Source organism: Populus alba, chromosome 10 (genome assembly GCF_005239225.2).
Source record: "Populus alba chromosome 10, ASM523922v2, whole genome shotgun sequence".
Taxonomy (NCBI): Eukaryota; Viridiplantae; Streptophyta; class Magnoliopsida; order Malpighiales; family Salicaceae; genus Populus; species Populus alba.
The window spans coordinates 18993809-19014923 of record NC_133293.1 but is presented as its reverse complement, the minus strand read 5'-3'; the positions used below and the strand labels follow the sequence as shown (position 1 = coordinate 19014923).

Here is a 21115-nt window from a genome sequence, read left to right as displayed (position 1 = left end):
AGTAGAAGTCATCCGCGAGAAAAACATTAATGGTTGCCCGTTCAAGAAGAAGCTTATATTCGAATGCAAACCCTGGGAGAACAGGATGGAACTCGACCTAAACACATCAGTTAAAGACTTGCCAACAGTTTAGGAATATCATGTTCTTCCGTGCATGTATAACACGAACTATAAACTGGTTAATACATGTATATATCAAGCGCGATAATGTATTGGAGAAAAACACTGGAATAAGAAAATCTTCAACACCATGACTAATTGCAGAAAATAGAAATATTATAGTTCTAATATTCACGACGGCGATGAAAACAAACACCGAAAATAGCACCACCGCCTATTCATAATCATTATAACAAAAATATCAAACGGGCACACTTAATCAACCTCTTCGATCTTGGGACCAGCACCACTACCACTAGCTGGGGGAGTATCATCATCCATTGCACCACCCATGTCACCACCGCCAGCACCTTGATACATCTTGGCGATAATGGGATTGCAGATGCTCTCGAGCTCTTTCATCTTGTCCTCAAACTCATCAGCCTCAGCAAGCTGGTTGCTGTCCAACCATTGGATAGCCTGATCAATGGCATCCTCTATCTTCTTCTTGTCATCCGCAGCCAGCTTGGAACTGATCTTGTCATCCTTGACAGTGTTCCTCATGTTGTAAGCATAGTTTTCCAAAGCATTCTTTGCCTCAACCTTTTTCTTGTGCTCCTCATCTTCTGACTTGTATTTCTCGGCCTCCTGGACCATCTTCTCAATCTCTTCCTTGGACAACCTACCCTTGTCATTGGTAATTGTGATCTTGTTCTTTTGACCAGTGGTCTTATCCTCGGCTGAGACATTCAAGATACCATTGGCATCGATATCAAAGCACACAGTAATCTGAGGAACACCCCTGGGAGCTGGAGGAATGCCAGATAGCTCAAATTTGCCCAGTAAGTTATTGTCCTTTGTTCTTGCTCTCTCACCCTCAAAAACTTGGATCAAGACACCAGGTTGGTTGTCAGAGTAGGTCGAGAAAACTTGCTCCTTCTTGGTGGGAATGGTGGTGTTTCTTGGGATCAAAACAGTCATAACTCCACCAGCAGTTTCCAATCCAAGAGAAAGGGGAGTTACATCAAGAAGAAGCAGATCCTGCACCTTCTCATTGCCTTCCCCGGTCAAGATGGCAGCCTGGACTGCAGCTCCATATGCAACAGCCTCATCAGGGTTGATGCTCTTGCAGAGCTCCTTCCCATTAAAGAAGTCTTGCAATAGCTGCTGCACCTTGGGAATCCTGGTGGAACCACCAACAAGGACAACGTCGTGGACAGTGCTCTTGTCCATCTTAGCATCCCTCAAACACTTCTCCACAGGCTCCATACACTTCCTGAAGAGATCCATGTTCATCTCCTCAAATCTTGCACGAGTGATGGTTGAATAAAAGTCAATACCCTCATACAGAGAGTCAATCTCAATGGTGGTCTGAGCAGTGGATGACAGAGTCCTTTTTGCCCTCTCACATGCAGTTCTCAACCTCCTAAGAGCTCTAGGATTTCCACTGATATCCTTCTTATTTTTCCTCTTGAATTCTTGAACAAAGTGGTTCACCATTCTGTTATCAAAATCCTCGCCTCCAAGATGGGTATCTCCAGCAGTGGCTTTCACCTCAAAGATACCCTCCTCGATGGTAAGAAGAGAGACATCAAAAGTACCACCACCCAAATCAAAAATCAACACATTCTTCTCCCCAACACTTGTCGCCTTCTTGTCAAGACCATAAGCAATGGCAGCAGCAGTAGGCTCATTTATAATACGCAGAACATTCAGGCCAGCAATAACTCCAGCGTCCTTTGTGGCCTGTCTTTGAGAATCGTTGAAGTAAGCAGGGACAGTGACCACAGCGTTCTTGATAGCGGTACCAAGGTAAGCTTCGGCAATCTCACGCATCTTAATGAGAACCATTGAAGAAATCTCCTCGGCGGAAAACTGCTTCTGCTCACCCTTGTAGGTAACCTCAATCATAGGCTTGTCACCAGGACCAGAGATGACCTTAAATGGCCAGAGCTTGATATCACTCTGGACTGAAGCATCAGTGAATCTCCTACCAATCAACCTCTTTGCATCTACAGTAACATGACCAAACACCAATTAGCTACAGAGATCACTCAATTAACTCAGTAATGACTAATAATTAAAACTACAGGAAAGAAAAAAAAAAATAACCAAGTTTATGCAGAAACTATAAAATACCAGAAAAACAGCTTATGAAGCTTATGCAGCAACTACAAAATACCAGAGAGCAGCTTATAATAAATAAAACGAAGCTACTGGTTCTGAAAGCAATATCCAAACATCTACCTAAACTAAAAAGTCTAAATAGAAATAACAGATCTAAGATTTCGGTTTAATTTTTACTAATATCTAACAACAGTGTGTGTATACACAAGATCCTTCTTGGATAAGATCAGAGCAGTATATTTATAGGATCATTCTTGGCTAAAATCAGAACAGTATAAAAATATCTTCTGAAAGAACACTAACCAAAGACGGTGTTGATTGGGTTCATGGCGACCTGGTTCTTAGCAGCGTCGCCGATCAAACGCTCAGAGTCAGTGAAGGCAACATAAGACGGTGTAGTTCTGTTGCCTTGATCGTTAGCTATGATTTCCACTCTGTCGTGTTGCCAAACACCAACGCATGAGTATGTGGTGCCTAGATCAATGCCGATTGCCGGTCCTTCTCCTTTTCCGGCCATTATAAAACGATTTTAGAATCACACGGGGGACGATAAAAGAGAAAATTGAGTATTCGGGTTTCGCCTTCTGCGATAGTGTGCGGATTAGAGAGGGGGGTGCGTATATACGTGTTTTTTTTGTAAGTTCTGGAATGTTCTGTAAAGAAAGAATGGATCTGTGCCGTTGATTTTGAGTTTGTTGACGGCTTAGATGGGTTGAAGAAAATTCTGAGGTGGTGGTTTTAACTTATTGGAGACGTTTGTGGTTTCCTTAAAGGGGTGGGTTTTCTGACCCGATCGAGCCGACATGCGAGTTTGTAAATTAGTAATGGTACAACGACATGTCGCAAGGAGCATTGGGTGAATGATTTGTTAGTGCCTGTTTGTGGGTTCCTACAATGCTGGCGTTGGTAAAATACATGCATGGTTTATTTGTTGTCATGTGCTATGATCGCCTCCGATTTGAATTGTGATTTTTTTTCAAAATTTTATCTAACCTTTTCTTCGTACAATTGAACTTTTTAAGTTAAGAGGATGTTTAACGTTGCTGTTGAAAAATATTTTTAAAAAAATTAAATTTTTTTTTTAAGTTAATATATTTTTAATGTTTTTAAATCATTTTGATGTGTTAATCTTAAAAATAATTTTTAAAAAATAAAAAAATATTATTAGCATGCTTTTCTGAGTGAAAAACACTTTAAAAAACAATAGTAACCACACTTCTAAATACGCTCTTAGAGCACATGTAATTTAGCACCTAATAATTACATGTTTTTTTTTTTTAAAAAAAAAGGATTGAATTAAAAGACGTGAGATTAAAGTAAAAAACATAGGTATTAAAGATGACACTTTCAAATTTATTTGTGAAATATATTTTAGTTTCCTAATTTTTTTTGCTGTAAGTTAACCGGTTCCTTTAATTTTTTAAAAATACATTTTGGTATGAACATTTATTTTCATTATTTTTCAGTTTTTTTAATAGAAGGAGAGAGAAGAGTTGCCAAATTCTGGTGAAAAGAAAGAAATTTCTTTGTTGGTGATGATTTGACCACCAAACATGTTAAAATTAGTGTCAACAAATTCTACTAGGTAAATGAAATATTATAGTGGTTGTCTTAAATCTCAATATAGCTTAAAAATTCAAATCTAGGTCAAGGATGAAGTATTTTTTCCAATTTGGTTTAATGGTTTGGGTTGTTTTTTAGACTTGGTGGGTTAATAGGTTGATTTCTTATTGTTTTAATGGTGTTTGTAAGGTGTTTTGTAGTCGAAAAAAAGGTTTTTGAGTAAAAAACATGTAGGCATGATTTTCTAGCCACCACGGTGGTGTCTGAAATATGGACTGGAACATGTCGTTTGCCTTTTTTTTTTAAAAAATAAAAATAGTGGAGGTCAACTTATCTGCCGCAACTTTTAGAAAGAAAAATAAAATAGAAAGCCTAGGTGTGCGAGCCCAGGGACATGAGGTTAAGTTTGTTTAAAAAAATTTAGGTACTTTTTTTTTTCAACTAGTACTCTTTTTATGTCTTTTTTAAAAATAGTTGTTAAGTTTGTTTTTTAATTAATACTCATCCTATATCTTCTTCTTCTTTTTTACTTGTTTAGCTTTTTTTAAAATAGCAATTATTATTTTTAATTATTTTTCATGAGGTTATAATGATTCTTATGTAACTTTATATATATATGAATTAAATTTATTTTTATAAATTAAAAAAATTATAATATTTTTAATACGTGCAACCTTATATATATTTTTTTTTCCTTTTATTTATCCAATAAATTTTGCGTGTCTATTAATTTCTATCACAAATTAATTTTAATAAACAAAATAATTAAATACAACTAGGTAAATGACTCGTGTAGCGATATTAAATATATTGATTTATATTCGTCTCATAATTTTTATTTATCATCAATTTTTTTTTTCTATCAAATTATCTTGACCTCATGATATATGATGCATGATAGACATGTAATTTTGACATATCCTCATGTCTAGGTCATAGAATTCACGTGTTAACCTGATTTTGCTCAGAGCAATATTTTTTTCATTTGTTTTTTATTATTGTTACCTCATGTTTTATCGCATTATCAAATTAATCAAAATTTAACTCAATTATTAAATTTCTTTAACTTTTTTTAAAACATGATCATCACCCTTTTTAAAGTTAAAAAAATTAGTTGGACCGTGGTATGTGGTATTCCATTGATTACCAATTTAGGAGGAGGCTAAACAAAGAGCTAAAAAACATAAAAAGCTGAAAATTGGTTGTCAATTGTTTTCAAAATCATGTATAGTGGTTTTCTAGAATTATGATAGTGATTGTTTTTTTTTTTCAATTAAAAAAAATTCAAAAAAAATCAAGCTTTATGTTTTGATTTAAAAAAAACAAATGAAAATAAAAACCGCAAATGATACCAAATCATCGCTTAGCTTTCACTAGATAAGTGGTTCATTCTCTTCCATGGGCCAGGTCGATATTTTTTTGTAACTTGATAAAATGATATTCAAGCACAACTACTATGTTTTGAAGTATTAAAACAAATTTCACGATCGAGTCATGGATTCTACTGGGTCCAATAAGATGTTTAATTTAATTACATGATAAAAAATAACAAAAATAAATGTATCATGTCAATCCGGGACAACATTTCGTATCATTGACTCGGATCATGAGACAAAAATCATCATGTAGAAAAAAAATAAAGTTCGATTCTTAACAATTTAATATTGAATGTTAAAATAAAAATAAAAAAAAATAAAATAAGGATCAAATTGACATCAAAATAAAATCATGTAACATGATGTAAAAGCCTATAGGCAATCTAAATTAGTATGGTAAACTTACGATATGAGTTATGAGACCGTACTATTCTCATAGAGAGCAAAATAAAAATAAATAAATAAGTTGAATTTTTAATAAATTCAATGTTGAATGATGAGATAAAAAAATTTAGTGTGAAAAAAATAAAATAAAAAAGACAATAAAAATCCGGGTTAACATTTCATATTTATGATCCAAGTTATGAGACTGGAATCACCATATAAAAAAAAATCACAAAGCCTAATTCTCAAATAATCTAATATTTATGGATAAAAGTAATTAATAAATAAATAGAAAATCAATATAAAAAATGGTAGCAAAGAAAAAATAAAGACAATTAAAAAAATGAGAATAAAATCCAACACAAAAAATAAAATGAAATAAAATGATGTAAAAGCTATGGGCCAATTCGAGTTAGTATGATAAATTCTTGACCTAGGTCGTAAGGCCAAGTTATTCTCGTAATAAATAAATAAAAAAAACAAAGACGTTCGACATTCAATAAATTCAATATTAAATGATGAAACTAAAAAAAAAATCGATGTAAAAAAAGAAGGAAAAAACCATATCAATCTAGGTCAACTTTTCATACTCATGACCCAAGTTATGAAACAAAGATCACCATAAAAAAAAAAGCTATAAAACCCAATTCTCAACCAATAAAATGTTTAGGTACGAATTAAAAAAAAACAAAACCACTTTAAAAAAATAATTAAAAAATGAGGATCAAATTTGACATAAAATTAAATAAATTAAAATGATGATGGATGAAATAGAAAAATAAATTTAATTATGAAAATGATAAAAAAAATTAGCAATAAAAAAAAGATCATATTTGTTATAAAAATCAAATAAAACCAGATGGTAAAGGATGAAATAAAAAAAAATTAAAAACAAATAAAAAGAAGGAGTACTACAATTGAAATAAAAATAAACAGGAGGACAACTTTTAATTTTGGTTGGACGAGCACATATCTTGAGCAATTGAGAGACAAAAAAGGGGAGGAGAAAAAAATTTCACCGCTGCCAAATTATCGTTCATAACACCATATACGCTATCCTATTTGATGTGTCGCACTCGACCCTTCATATGACACCGTGGTTGGATGTTTTTGGCCATTAGAGAAGGCCACATGCACCATCATTGGGTGTGGGTGACTCTTACCCAATGGTATGTGTGTTGCAAGTAATCAAAACACTTTTTTAATATAATATTTTATATTTGTGAAAATACAAAGTTATCTCTCAGCCAACATAATTAATAATAATAAAAAAACTTAAGGAAAAGATGTAAAAGCTCCTTAAGGTCATTTTAATAATTTTGTTATTCCAATGGTAATTAAGTAATTTTTTGTGTTTATAATAAAAAAATAGATTAAAAAGCTTTTCAAGGGTAGTTTTGTATTTTTTGCTTTTAAGGGTAAATAATTTTACCATGTAAAAAAAATTATCTCTAATCAATCCCTCCAACTTTATATATAATAAGTTATAGTAGCGAGTTAAAGACTTGTTGAAAATTATAAAGGAAAACCTGAATTATAATTTTTAAATATTTAAATACATATATAATTAAGGGGTCAACATATTTTATACTAAAATCCATTAATTCAAAAAATTCATGAATGGAGAAGCCAAGAGAAAAATAACTCAGTATAAAGGTTCAACAGGGGTCATGACCCATTAAAAAAAGAGTTAATAAAATATCAAATTTAATTTTATTGAACACAAACATTTATATATTTGGTAAGATGTCAAATCTAGATATATTGAACTTACCTATTTATGAGGCCTAATTATTTATGAATCTGGTAACACATAAGACCTAATTTTATTGAACATGATTATAAGTGAGGTTTAAACTTTAATAAAGTTTTTAGTGTGATACCTCTTCAAGAAAACTCAATTATCCAAACCGATTCAAATAAGAATTTTTTAATTTAACTACGGAGAAGGTGGGTTGTTTTGGGTGTGCACTGATCTCTCTTTTAATCAATCTTTTTAGAAATTTTTTCCACCACACGAAATTTGCACTCAGAAACATAGGAGAAACAAACAAGTTACAACGACAGCTTGCAAACGCTCCAACAATTTGTCTTGTCTTGATTAAGAGAAATCACTTAATTTGAATGTAATGTTGTTTATTAGAATGGTTGCTCAAGCTGTTCTCATATGAGAGAGAGACCTGCTTAAGCTGATGGTGATGGACCCTTGAGAATTCATGGTTTTAGAGTTCCTGTTTAAAGCATCTAATGTGTCAAGTGAAAATTCAAATATTAAAAAATATTATTTTAAGTTTTTTATGTTTACTTTACATATTTATAGGAAATACTAAACAAAATACTTATATTTTTTTTTCTCACAAATACTAAAATATTCATGGGGCTTAGTTTGGACTGGAATCCATCAACTATATTATCTCAGCGAGGCTTTCACGTCTTTCTTAGAGACCCAATTTAGACGCACAAATCATGGGATTTGGAGTACACTATCTCTAATTCTGGTGCTCAGCTTTTACGGAATAGCCCTTCCGATTTGTTATTCAAAACCCACAGCTCTATAACATGGTTGCTGCTGTGTGTCTACAGCTTGGTTTTGGTTGTGTTATATAAAGGATTTTTAAAAAATAAAAAAATATTATTTTTATATATTTTTAAAAAAATATTTAGAAAGAAAAAAAAACCTTTAAAAATAAAAACGACCGCTAACTGCGGGGTGAGACCAAGATTAAAACTAGATCCCCGAACAAATTCATCGAAAGAAAAAGCACAGAAAAATAAAAACTCGAGTTCCACCATTTCAGTAGACAATGTAGTTCGGACAGAAAGATGTAAAAACTGATAGACCAGCCCCCTCAAGAGGACCACAAAATCAACAGCCTAAAGAAAATAGGCCACGTAAAAAATAAGAAAATATCCCAGACAACAGGCATGAATCCGCATAAAAATAAAACCAAAATTTTCACCATCGTTGTCATCATCTCACTTAATCAACTTCCTCGATCTTAGGACCTGCACCGCTGCCACCAGCTGGAGGAGCATCATCATCCATGCCTCCACCCATGTCAGGTCCAGCACCTTGATACATCTTGGCAATAATAGGATTGCAGATGCTCTCAAGCTCCTTCATCTTGTCGTCAAACTCGTCTGCTTCCGCGAGCTGGTTGCTGTCTAACCACTGGATAGCCTGGTCAATGGCATCCTCAATCTTCTTCTTGTCATCAGCGGCGAGCTTGGAGCTGATCTTCTCATCCTTTATAGTGTTCCTCATGTTGTAGGCGTAGTTCTCCAAAGAATTCTTTGACTCCACCTTCTTCTTGTGCTCCTCATCCTCTGACTTGTACTTCTCAGCCTCCTGAACCATTTTCTCAATATCTTCCTTTGACAACCTACCCTTGTCATTAGTGATCGTGATCTTATTCTTTTGTCCTGTAGTCTTGTCCTCTGCCGACACATTCAAGATACCATTTGCATCAATATCAAAGCAAACAGTGATCTGAGGAACACCCCTTGGCGCTGGAGGGATGCCAGAGAGCTCAAATTTGCCAAGCAAATTGTTGTCCCTTGTTCGTGTCCTCTCACCCTCATAAACTTGGATGAGCACACCTGGTTGGTTGTCAGAGTAAGTTGAGAAAACTTGTTCCTTCTTGGTGGGAATGGTGGTGTTCCTTGGGATCAAGACAGTCATGACACCACCGGCAGTTTCTAGACCAAGAGATAGAGGAGTAACATCCAAAAGAAGTAGATCCTGCACCTTTTCATTGCCTTCACCACTCAAGATAGCAGCCTGTACTGCAGCACCATATGCAACAGCCTCATCAGGGTTGATGCTCTTGCAAAGCTCCTTTCCATTAAAGAAGTCTTGCAAAAGTTGCTGCACCTTGGGAATTCTAGTAGAACCACCAACTAGAACAACATCATGAACAGTGCTCTTGTCCATCTTAGCATCCCGCAAACACTTCTCCACAGGCTCCATGCACTTCCTGAATAGATCCATGTTCAGCTCCTCAAATCTTGCACGAGTGATGGTTGAATAAAAGTCAATACCCTCATACAGGGAGTCAATCTCAATGGTGGTCTGAGCAGTGGATGACAGAGTTCTTTTTGCCCTCTCACAGGCAGTTCTCAACCTCCTAAGAGCTCTAGGGTTTCCACTGATATCCTTCTTATTTTTCCTCTTGAATTCTTGAACAAAGTGGTTCACCATTCTGTTGTCAAAGTCCTCCCCTCCAAGGTGGGTATCTCCAGCAGTGGATTTCACCTCAAAGATACCCTCCTCGATGGTAAGAAGAGAGACATCAAAAGTACCACCACCCAAATCAAAAATCAACACATTCTTCTCCCCAACACTTGTCGCCTTCTTGTCAAGACCATAAGCAATGGCAGCAGCAGTAGGCTCATTGATAATACGCATAACATTCAGGCCAGCAATAACTCCAGCGTCCTTTGTGGCCTGTCTTTGAGAGTCGTTGAAGTAAGCAGGGACAGTGACCACAGCGTTCTTGATAGTGGTGCCAAGGTAAGCTTCGGCAATCTCACGCATCTTAATGAGAACCATTGAAGAAATTTCTTCAGCAGCAAATTGCTTCTCTTCACCTTTGTAGTTTACTTGAATCATCGGCTTGTCACCAGCTCCAGGGACGACCTTGAAGGACCAATGCTTAATATCACTCTGAACTGCAGCATCACTAAATCTTCTACCAATCAAACGTTTAGCATCTGCAATATATAAATCAACACCAATTAATAATCACACCCACTTGAACAAACCAAAGTACACTTAAACAACTTAATTAACAGACACTCCACAGCTTGTGAATCAACACCAATCAATAATCATCGTATCAACCCCCGTTTAACAAAGGAACATCATAAAAAAATATAGTGACAGATATACAGCAACATATTAAACTCATAGATCCAACAACTGAAGCAGCGATCGGATTATATTATATAATAATATATGGAAATCGTATGAATAAAACATTTTCTACGCAAGAAAGATTGGTTCAGAATTAATCATGCAGAAATCCCCTTCCAATTATTTCTAGTAACGTAGAAATCACTCCTAAATTACACACATAAGTTTAAATTATATTCAGAAATCAAGTAACAATGGCATCGTACATTGCATCGAGATGAAACCTTCCTAAACAGATTTATAAATCTACAACCCTTAACTGCACCCTAAACACATATCATTAATCATAATTCAAATCCACAAACAAAATACAAAAATCGAATCCAGATCTTAAAAAAAGTCAATATCAAGAGAATACTAACCAAAAACGGTGTTTATGGGGTTCATGGCGACCTGATTCTTAGCAGCATCACCAATCAAACGCTCTGAATCGGTGAAGGCAACATAAGACGGTGTCGTTCTGTTGCCTTGGTCATTGGCTATGATTTCCACTCTATCATGTTGCCAAACACCGACGCATGAGTAGGTAGTGCCTAGATCGATACCGATAGCCGGTCCTTCTCCTTTTCCGGCCATTGTTACTAGATCTAAAAATAGCGCGGCTTAGAAATTAAAAGAATAAGAATTAGGGTTTGCGTTACTAGAGAAATAAAGAATGAGAGTTTCTGAGGGTTAGTGGGGTATTTATAGTGAGCTTTCTTTGAATTCCATTCTAGAATGTTCGATGGAAGAAGGGTGTTTATCTGGGCCGTTGGTTCTTGAGTTTACTGACGGTCTGGATCTGTTGATTTTTCTCTGGTTTTCAATTATGGAAGTTTCCGGAACGCGTGTGGTCTTTGTTTGACGAAGTCGGCTATACTGCGTGATACCAAACGGCTTGTCGTGTGAAAAATGGATTCGTTATTGACAACCCGGATTTGATTCACCCTTTAGAGAACACGTCATCCCCGTTTCAATAGCATTAACAAAAAAAAAAAAATTAAATTAAAAGATGTAGGGAAATTATTGTAGCATTTTTTTACCGCTCTCTCATTATTTATTGTGTATTTTAGTACTGTAACTGTTTTCATTATATTCTTTGATTTTTTTATTCGATTGCATTCTGTTATGGTCTAGCTAATTTCTTTAAATTTCTTTTTAAAAAAAAAAAACAATTAGAATACTAGGAGTCAAAGTGTAAAATGAGGAAAACTTGCGTGGCCAATCTAAAATTTGCATGAAAAAGGAATTTTCAGTCCACCTTTTTTTTTCCCCTTCATAGTCCCATTAGTTTTTTGGACTTTCAATTTTAATTCAAAAATTCATTGTCCTCTTATTTTATTCTATAGGTTTGAGAAGGGGAGAAAAGGTATTGATTAGCCATATTTGGCTATGAAAAATATTATTTTTGGTATTAAAGAGTTTTATTTGATAATATAAATTTTATTAATTAGTTTTTCCCCTTTTATTTTGACAGAAAATAAATTAGTTTTGACAGAATATTCGGTGAAAAAAAATTTTCAATAAAAAAAAAATGTCTATTTACTGACCACCTTGCTAGTCAGCAGCCTGTCCAACCTTTCTGCTGATAAAAGAAGAGGAAGAAGAAGCAAATAATTCTTTTTTCTTCAGCGCAAAGGCACTGGGCCGTTTATTTGAATAACTTAAACATACATGAAAAAGAATATCCTTTTATTAAATATTCTTCAATGTATATTTAGTTTCTCATGATTTTATGGTGTTTTTTTTTAAAAAAAATTATCAAGTGCTTTCTTCGTGCATGACTTATTGATTTGAATTTGCTTTTATACAATATGTATATCAATTCACTTTTTACATAATTATTCTTTTCTCACTAATTTTTTTTCAATTTTATTGTATTTGTTGAAAATTAGATTTCATGTATTTTTATTTTTTTTACTACTGGAGTTATTCATGGTCTTTATAATATTAACTCGATTGATTTGGATTGTTTTTTTATATTATTTTTTAATTATTTTTTTCAATTTTATTTTTCAATACTATATCAGTTTTGAATCAAGCTTTATAGTTTTTTTTCCTGTTTTCTATAAAGCTATTATAATCTCATAATTTGGATCACGTATTTGATAAGATAACTCTGATTAACTCAGGTTTTTTTAATTAAATATTTTTTTTAAGCTTTTCCTTTTAATATTTAAATATTTAATTGATTGAGAATTAAGATTTATAATTTGTTCCAACTTATTTTTTATAAGATCATTATGATCTTGATATTTTAAAAATATATTATTTAATATGTCACATCTTGAGTTAAAGGTTTTGTTTTTATGAAGAAAATACATTAGTAATATCTAATTATTTTTTCACATTCTATTTTTTTTTATCCGATCATAATGTGTATAACAAGCTAATGACATAGTTAAGGCTAATTCTCGTAATACACCATGAATTTTAGCCCTAAATCAAATTAATTATCCTCGAGATAAAACTTCTCAAAATTCCACCCTCGAAAACTAAATTTGCTGCGATGTGCTCATCAACCAACTCTAGAATTCTATCAATTTTGACAACGAAACAGTCCTCCAACACATCAAAAAGCTTTTATTTAAAAACAACACTAGACTTGCGAGTACTAGGGGCTTGCTTTGAAATTGCATGGGAGATGGCTTTATGGGGATTTTGGCGCAGTGCTTGTCTGTGAAGACAAATTACGTGGGCTGCTGTTCTGGGTTCGTGAGTTATCTAGCAATAGAGATATAAACAGATAGAGTTCGAGATGATTAAATTTTTAAAGAATTATTGGCTATAAAATTTAATAATTCAAGTGCGAAGCATGTTACAAGACTAGCGGGAAGGACCACATTGCAAAACTAATTTTGTTTAAGGATGGAAGTATGGAATTTTTGAAGTTCAGGATGTAATTTGGTTCAGGGGTTAAGCGTAGGTGAGTATTATTACAATATGGTCGTTTCACTATTAGCTTAGAGCCAGAGAATCCTTAAGAGCTGTCCTAATCCCAGTAAACTAGCAATTATTGAGTTAATTTCTGCATTATTCGAAGTCATGCTACAACAGCATAATGCCATTTTGAAAACTAACCCAGTTTTCGTCAGCAATTATGCCTGATCAAAAGGTAAATAACGCTGTGGCTCTTGTTTGAAGAAGAAAGCTGCCGTAACTGAATCCAAGATAGCATGCTAGGCCATTGATTTTCCATTTCACCAAGGACATGGAGGTTATGTCACGGCCTGGTCATCAAGGTGTTTTAAACACCAGATCAATTATTTCTTCTTTTCCTCCACATCTGTATGCAATCATGTAAAATGTTATGTATATTTGAACTTGAACCAGGTAGGATAGCGTAACTAGTACTATACATGCAACTTTGATTTTTCAAACCGGAGGACTCAAATTACTGTAAAAGATAATTCCCATACTGATGGAGAATTACATGGATAACAGAGTTTGAGAATATAGATTGGTGCGGACCGTGCGGTGCTGAAATACTTCTAGATACCATTATCCTGATTAGTTCTTTGACTTGTACGAGAATGAAATCATAGATTTGCTGCAATTGGCTCCTTGACAATGTGAATTTTTTATCCTGATAACTTCATCTTCCATCAACCTACCCATACCAGCACCATCATCCATGGAAATCTTTATGATGATTGGATTGCAGATGCTCTCAAGCTCCCTTATCTTGTCAGCAAAACCATCTTAATTTCCATGCAAGCTGGTTGCCATCCTGCAACTTCATGGCCTGGTCAATGACACCTTCAATCTTGCTCTTGTCACATGTGGCCAGCTTTGAGCTTCTCTTCTCATCCCTAATAGTTATTCTCATGTTGCAGGCATAATTCTCCAATTCACTCTTTGCCTCCGCCCTCTTCATGGGCTACATTTCGTCCTCTGAGACCATCTTTTTAATTTCTTCTTTGGACCACCTGCCACTGTCATTGGAGATTGTGATAGTCTTCTTCTGACCACCGGTCACATCCTCAGCTGATAAACTCAAGATACCATTTGCATCAGTGTCAAAGGTTATTTCGATCCGAGGAACACTTTAGGGTGTTGGAGAAATACCAGAGAGCTCAAATGTGCCCAGTAAGTTGTCATCTCTAGTTTTTGTTCTCTCCCCCTCACAAATCTTGATCAAGACAGTAGTTTGATTGTCCGAGCAGGTGGAGAATATACCATCCTTTAGTGTGGGAAGCATAGTGTTTATTGCGATGAAAACATCCATAACACCACCAACAATTTCAACCCCAGGGACAGAGGTGAAACATCTAAAAGCAGCATGTCGTCCACCACCTCAATGCTTTTATCACTCGAGATAGTAAGCCTGAACAGCAGCACCATAAGCAAGTAAGCAACTGCTTCGTTAGTATTGATGCTCTTGGCTCTTGCAGAGGTCCTTACCATAGTAAAAGTGTTGCAATGCTGCTGTACCTCGGGAATCCAACTAGAATCACTAACAAGAACAACATCATCGATGCTGTTTTTATTCACTTTACCATCCCTCAAACACTTGTTTACCAGCTGCAAATACTTTCTAAAGAAATCTGTGTTCAGCTCCTCAAATCTTGCACTAGTAATGATGGAATAAAAGTCTATACCTTCATACAACGAATCGATCACAATGTTGTTTGGGCAGAATACGAGAGACTCCTTTTGGCTCTCTCACATACAGTTCTCAACCGCTTAAGAGCTAGAGGATCTCCACTGATGTCCTTCCCCCCCTCCTTTTGAATTATTGAACAGAGAGATTCACCAATCCGTTATCAAAGTCATCATCTCGAAGGTGGGTGTCTCCAGTAGTGCCTCGCACTTCAACTATATGCTCTTCAATGAAAAGTACCGTCACCCAAATCAATGATCAGCACCCTGTTCTCACCAGTATAGTTTGTTTCCATGTCAAACCCATAAGCCATGTCAAACTCATTGATAATACGAATAACATTAAAACCAGCAATCGTGCTAGCATCCTTTGTAGCCTGCCGTTGAGAGTCATTAAATTAGGCAGGAACAGTAACCATTGCATTCTTCACAGTGATGGCAAGGAAGGCTTCAGCAACCTCACGCATCTTTCGGATTACCATTACAGAAATTTCTTCAGCAACAAACCTCTTTCCCCCCTTGTAACTAACCACAATCATGGGCTTGTCAAGCGGACTAGCAACAACCTCGAATGGGTAGTGTTTGGATATCACTCTGAGCAACAACATCACTAAATCGCCTCCCAACTAACCTTCTTGCATATACTAGCTTTAGGTACAAAACTTGTTTTCTTTTAGCATAAAATTTCCCATATAAACTAACATGAAAGAAACAAAACTTTTCACCGAATCCTTGCACAAAACCAGCAAGCAAAAACATAAGCCACACGTGCATAACATGATCTAAAATCTAAAAAGAATGATGTAAAGTTATTTTTAAGAATACTAACCGAAGATGGTGTTGACAAAGTTGGAAACAACCTGGTTCCTAGCAGCATCACCAATCAAACGCTCTATGTTGTTACCGTGATCATTTAGGATGATCTCAACTCTTCCAAGTTACCAAACACCAATGCAAGAAAACGCTGTTCCCATATCAAAAACCCAATCGTTTTAACATCACATGGGTGCATTTGGTAACTGAACTGGATATGACAGAACAAGTAGAGGTCCCGTCTTTTGCTCTCACAGCCGCCACTGCTATCGCCACCGTCCTACGGTCATTGCAATTGCTGTGCGTCCGTAGACCTCATCATTCTTCCATTTCTGCTTTACTGTTAGGAAAAAGTAAATAAGGAATCAGGAGTGGGTTTTCCGCAACCCTACAAGGGGGATCAAAATCCCCAGAATCTTTTCTCCGCTCGTGGATTTCACGTTGTTACCGTTAGGCATTTCACTTGCTCTATCATTCTCAAGTTGGGTTGGGCCTTGGTAAGCCAGTCTTGCTAATATAGGTTCAAGCCTGTTTATTGTTGATTGAGTTCTTAAGCCCATAAATTCACTCTTGATTTTCATACCACGAACTGGATTTTGTTTTTTCAATGGTTTCTGGGCCAATCAAATCTCCATTTTTTTTTATTTTTAATTGTTTATGCCATTCATTTTATATGATTTGTATCTTTAATATCAAATATCTCTCTACTTTTTGACATAAATGGCTTCTTTACTTCTGTCAAGTCAATTGGTGCATCAGTTCAACTTCGTACGAGAGGGCTCGTTCATGTTCTGCAGTACCCTGTGAATACTCCGCCGGCATGAAAGATTGTCGAGTATCCGGCTTCAGTAATCTCTACCTCAGTAGCCAAACCAACTTGTTGAATTTTTTCATTTAGAGCACAAAGGATGCAGAAAGCCTTGACAAGAAACATACCCTACAAGTTCTATGACAACTTTAGGATAAAATTCACGTCCAACAGATTCAGTCATCAGTTCAGAATGAAATTGCAATTTCATATATACATCCTTGCACATCTGCACCAGTGCATATTTGAATAAAAATACCAGAAATTGCAGCTCATAGAGTGACGTGATTTCAAATCCCATATATTGTAGCAATTCGACTGTTGTGGTGAGATCATACCGATGTTTTAACTTTTCAGTGTTTGCTTCATTCTGGTCTAAACAATCTTTAATCAAATAACAAGCAATGAGCTGATCAGCAAAAGAAAGTCAAGACAACAAGGCAAAAACAAAAAAAACATGCAAGTTGTAGCACAACCATATTGGAATATAAACAGAAAGGGCAGTTAAAAACCACCTGGAAGAAAATAGCATCTGCTCCATAAGCCTTGAGCTTCTCATCAGTCTCCTGGAACATCTTCTACAAGTCTTCTTTGGACAACCCACCTTGTGATTTGTGTTCATGATATTTTGTGCAGCACCACTGGACACATCCTTAGCTACCACCTTCAAGATACCATTTAAATCAAATGTCAATGGGACACTTCAATCTGAGGAACACCTCTTGAACCGGTGGCACATAACATGCCAATTAATAAATAAAATCCCTCAAAAACACCAAATGCTGAAACAATGAAATTTTTTCCAACATAACTCTTTAGCCGGTACTTGGTAAAGGATACGACTTTTAAGCATAAAATTTAGTTTCTTTACGTGAAGTATTTACGTTACAACCTAACAAGCAAGAAAAAACATATGCGTAAGAAGTAAAATATATTTGCGATTCAAAATCTTAAATTCTCTGAACAAAACAGAGTGCTAAGTTTATCCTTCTTTTCCTTGAGTACTCACTAAAGATGGTGTTAATGGGGTTGAAGAGGGACAGGTTCTTGTCAGCATCACCAATTAAGTGGTCCGTGTAGGTGAGGGCATCACAAGATGGTGTCATTCTGTTGCCTTGACCGTTTGGTATTATCTCAGCTCTGCCATGTCCCGAAACTCCAATGGACAAGTACATCGTCCTGGGATTGATTCCAATTTCTGGCCCTCACCTTGTTCCTGCCATTATTGGAAAGAAGTATGTACAAAAAGAATACCAGATAAAAAGGATCAGGACAGTTTCGGGTGAGACTTCAGTTTGAGATCAGGTCACCATTGACTTGAATTTAAGACACACGGAATTCGATAATATAGCACTACATTTTTACCTCTAGCACAAAAACTCATATGGTCAGTTTTGGTGCTTGCACAAGGACTTTGGGAAACTTATGTGATGACTGTTCCTTTATGATGCATATGAATGGAATCATAAGCTTGTTCTGACTAAGCTCTCTGTATATATGGTCAGTTTTGGTGCTTGCACAAGGACTTTGGGAAACTTATGTGATGACTGTTCATTTATGATGCATATGAATGGAATCATAAGCTTGTTCTGACTAAGCTCTCTGTATAAGAATCTGCAACTTGTGGTCTTGACAGTGTTATCAAATAAACAAGCAATGAGCTAATCTTAGAAAAAGCCGAAGACAATGAAGCAAAACCAGAAAATATGCATCCGCGGCACAACCATATTGAAATGTATAATCTGTAAAAGACAGTCAAAAAATCACCTTTGAAGAAAATAGCACCATTTCACCATCAGTGATTGGACGTGTGCCATTGCCATCACCTGCATAAATTAACATCATTGCCCAATGTGCATGTCAGCACAAACTGCCAGATAAACCTCAGCAAGGATGGGAGTGCAGACATGCTCAAGCTTCTTCATCATGCGCTCCAGCTCATCTGCATCTGCAAGCAGCAACACATCACAAGTACCGCCACCCAAATAAAAAATCAACACATGCTTCTCACTAAAATCAATTGTATTCATATCAAAACCGTATGCCATGGCATCGACAATGGGCTCAGTGACGATACGCAAAACATTCAGACCAGCAACTGCACCAGCTTCCTTTGTGGCCTGCCGTTGCTAGTGACTGAAGTAGGCAGGGACTGTGACCACAGCACTCTTCACAGTGGCGCCAAGGTAAGCCTCGGCAATCTCACGCATCTTTACAAGGATCTTTGAAGGGATATTTCTTAGCAGTAAAACGCTTCTCTTCCCCGTTGTAAGTGACCACAATCATGAGCTTGTCATTGGGACCAGAAATGACCTTGAAAGGCCAAAGCCGAATACCACTCTGAACGGAAACATCAATAAACCTCCTACCAATCAACCTTTTCGCATCTGCAACACAAATGCCAATTAATAATTAACTCACCTGAAAGTAAAATTGACTGTGGATAATTCTTAGCTAATATCAAATTGATATGAGCTTTTAGGCACAGAAATTTGTTTTCCAAGCAACTAATAGCATATAATAATTAATAAACAATACGTTGAAAACTAAAGAAAACACACACAAAAACAAGAAGGCTTACCTGAATCTGCTTCTACAGTCACCATCGACGCCTCACCTTCGAGGTGCTTATTAGGTGCCCCCACTCTCGTTAAGCTTTCAGACGAAATCACTAGTTATCAGCATGGTCAGGCTAACTGAGTTCTGGGTCCTGTTTAGCTTTGTCCCAAGCCCATTTTCTCTAAAGTTGTGGTAAAAAGAACCTTCATGCTGTATACATGGGGTTGCTTTAGATCTTGATTGATGTTGTAGATGGGCTGAGTCTCCAGGTCCATTGTCATCCAAGTATAGTAGTTTTTGGACAGCAGGTTTGGGCAGGTTATACACAATCCTCTTACGTTCATTTGAAAATCTTCTTCAATTCAAATCTTTTATAAAAAATAAACAACTACGGGTTCGTTTTGTTACTAGACATGTCGAGTTGTCAACTTTCTAAGCTTTTTTTTTTTTACTGAACCCGTCAACGTATGTAACGGACCAGTTGGTCGGCCTTGTCATGGCCCAGCAGGTTCTTTTGAATAAAATGCAGAGCTGGGTATCATGGACCATTGGTTCTCTTACTGGAAAAAAAAAAAAAGCTGAATTCCTCCATCATCAAGACTTCTCTGGATAAATATTAGATACATCAATATAGTTATTAAGGATTAATTAATGTCCAATTATAACTTAAATTATAGCTGGTCAAATTCTGGTTAAACTAAAAAAAAAATAAATCAATTTTAACTATGAATATCATCCGAATTATGGGTTTCTATTGTCGATATTTAAATATAATTATGTATAGAAAAATAATATAAAGAAGGATCGAAGCAGCCAGCTCTGAGAGGATCTTAATTGAGGTCATGCATGGGTCTCACATTGATCTTGCGTCTTTGCTTTCGTGTGAAAGCACCATGAAATTTTGGCGCAGAAGATTGTTGCTACCCAATTTTTGACCCATGTTTTTTATATATTTTCAAAAAATCCAAAAATAGAGAAAAACAAAGAAAATCCAAAAAATATGTTTTTAATATATTTTCGTCATTTTAGCAGCATTTTCAACGTCGTCTAAAAAGAATTTAATTTTTCAAAGGGATTTTCAAACGCGTTCGACTTTTCACGCGTCGTTTTTAAAATCATTGATTTTCCTCATCGAGTCGACGTTGATATTGCTCGTTTTCAAAAAAATACAAAAAAAAAACAAGAAAATCAAATTTTTACAAAAAAAAAAGAAAAAAAGAAAAATTAAGGGACCAATTTTTGAGGCCGAAACAAATATTTTTGCCTAAGGGAATTTTTGAATTTTGGAAGGAGGGGCAACCTAAGAATTTTTTTTTTCTCTTCACCCGAAATTAGCCGTTGCCCCTGGCCCAATACTATTATTTAATCCCTCTCTTTCGGCTAAAAATTAATTACTTAGCCCCCACCCATGGTCTTCTTTTCCTGGTTTCCCGCCGACAATGGAGGCCCCTCCTCACACTGAAAATTTCTATTTCATCTCATCCCAGCTTTGCAAAAGGAGGGGGATGGGAGCCATTTTAGAGGGTCCCGGCAGTAGTGGGCAGCAGCCACGGTCCCCAATCCCTTTGGGATTTTCTTCTTCTCCCCTGCACCCGAAGGAGAGAGGGGATTTTCCATTTTCTTCTTCTTTCAGCCGGAGACCCATACACTGTCCCCTCTCCTTCATCTGTCGCTCTCCCTCTGAAAACCGAAAGTCTCAGCCACAAATTTTTTTGATCTCCCTCAGACCAGCCACTCTTGAAGGGGGCGACCCCAACCTTTACAAAGGAGGAAAGCCACAGCCTTTTCCCCCATTTTTCCCGTCATCTCCCCTTGGCCATTTTCATTTTCTTTGCAGCCGCCCCCCCCTCTCTGGTTTTAATTTTTTCCAGCCACCGGCCAATATTTTTC

General features: G+C 36.0%; 2 protein-coding genes and 1 pseudogene across 2 annotated transcripts; all 3 read right to left on the bottom strand.

Annotated features, from left to right (window-relative positions):
- Positions 1-231: 231 nt before the first annotated feature.
- Positions 232-2833, bottom strand: LOC118059732 (heat shock cognate 70 kDa protein 2). Its single transcript, XM_035072683.2, has 2 exons — positions 2530-2833; positions 232-2111 (listed from the first exon to the last, which is right to left on the bottom strand). The coding sequence occupies exons 1-2, from the start codon at positions 2741-2743 to the stop codon at positions 376-378; spliced, it is 1950 nt and encodes a 649-aa protein (XP_034928574.1). The 5' UTR covers positions 2744-2833; the 3' UTR covers positions 232-375.
- A 5482-nt stretch (positions 2834-8315) lies between these two features.
- On the bottom strand, positions 8316-11129 carry LOC118059733 (heat shock cognate 70 kDa protein 2). The gene is made up of 2 exons (XM_035072684.2): positions 10827-11129; positions 8316-10262 (listed from the first exon to the last, which is right to left on the bottom strand). Exons 1-2 carry the CDS (start codon positions 11038-11040, stop codon positions 8530-8532), a joined length of 1947 nt encoding a protein of 648 aa, XP_034928575.1. The 5' UTR covers positions 11041-11129; the 3' UTR covers positions 8316-8529.
- Positions 11130-13742: 2613 nt separating this feature from the next.
- On the bottom strand, positions 13743-18427 carry LOC118059731 (heat shock cognate 70 kDa protein-like; annotated as a pseudogene).
- Between the last annotated feature and the right edge of the window lie 2688 nt (positions 18428-21115).

What these genes read in the sequence shown, in the direction of transcription:
- LOC118059732 (XM_035072683.2), bottom strand. Translation starts at nt 2,743, where the DNA reads ATGGCCGGAAAAGGAGAAGGACCGGCAATCGGCATTGATCTAGGCACC. An exon ending in CCCAATCAACACCGTCTTTG is followed by an intron (nt 2,112 to 2,529) that starts GTTAGTGTTCTT and finishes ATGTTACTGTAG; the next exon opens with ATGCAAAGAGGTTGATTGGT.
- LOC118059733 (XM_035072684.2), bottom strand. Translation starts at nt 11,040, where the DNA reads ATGGCCGGAAAAGGAGAAGGACCGGCTATCGGTATCGATCTAGGCACT. An exon ending in CCCCATAAACACCGTTTTTG is followed by an intron (nt 10,263 to 10,826) that starts GTTAGTATTCTC and finishes TATATATTGCAG; the next exon opens with ATGCTAAACGTTTGATTGGT.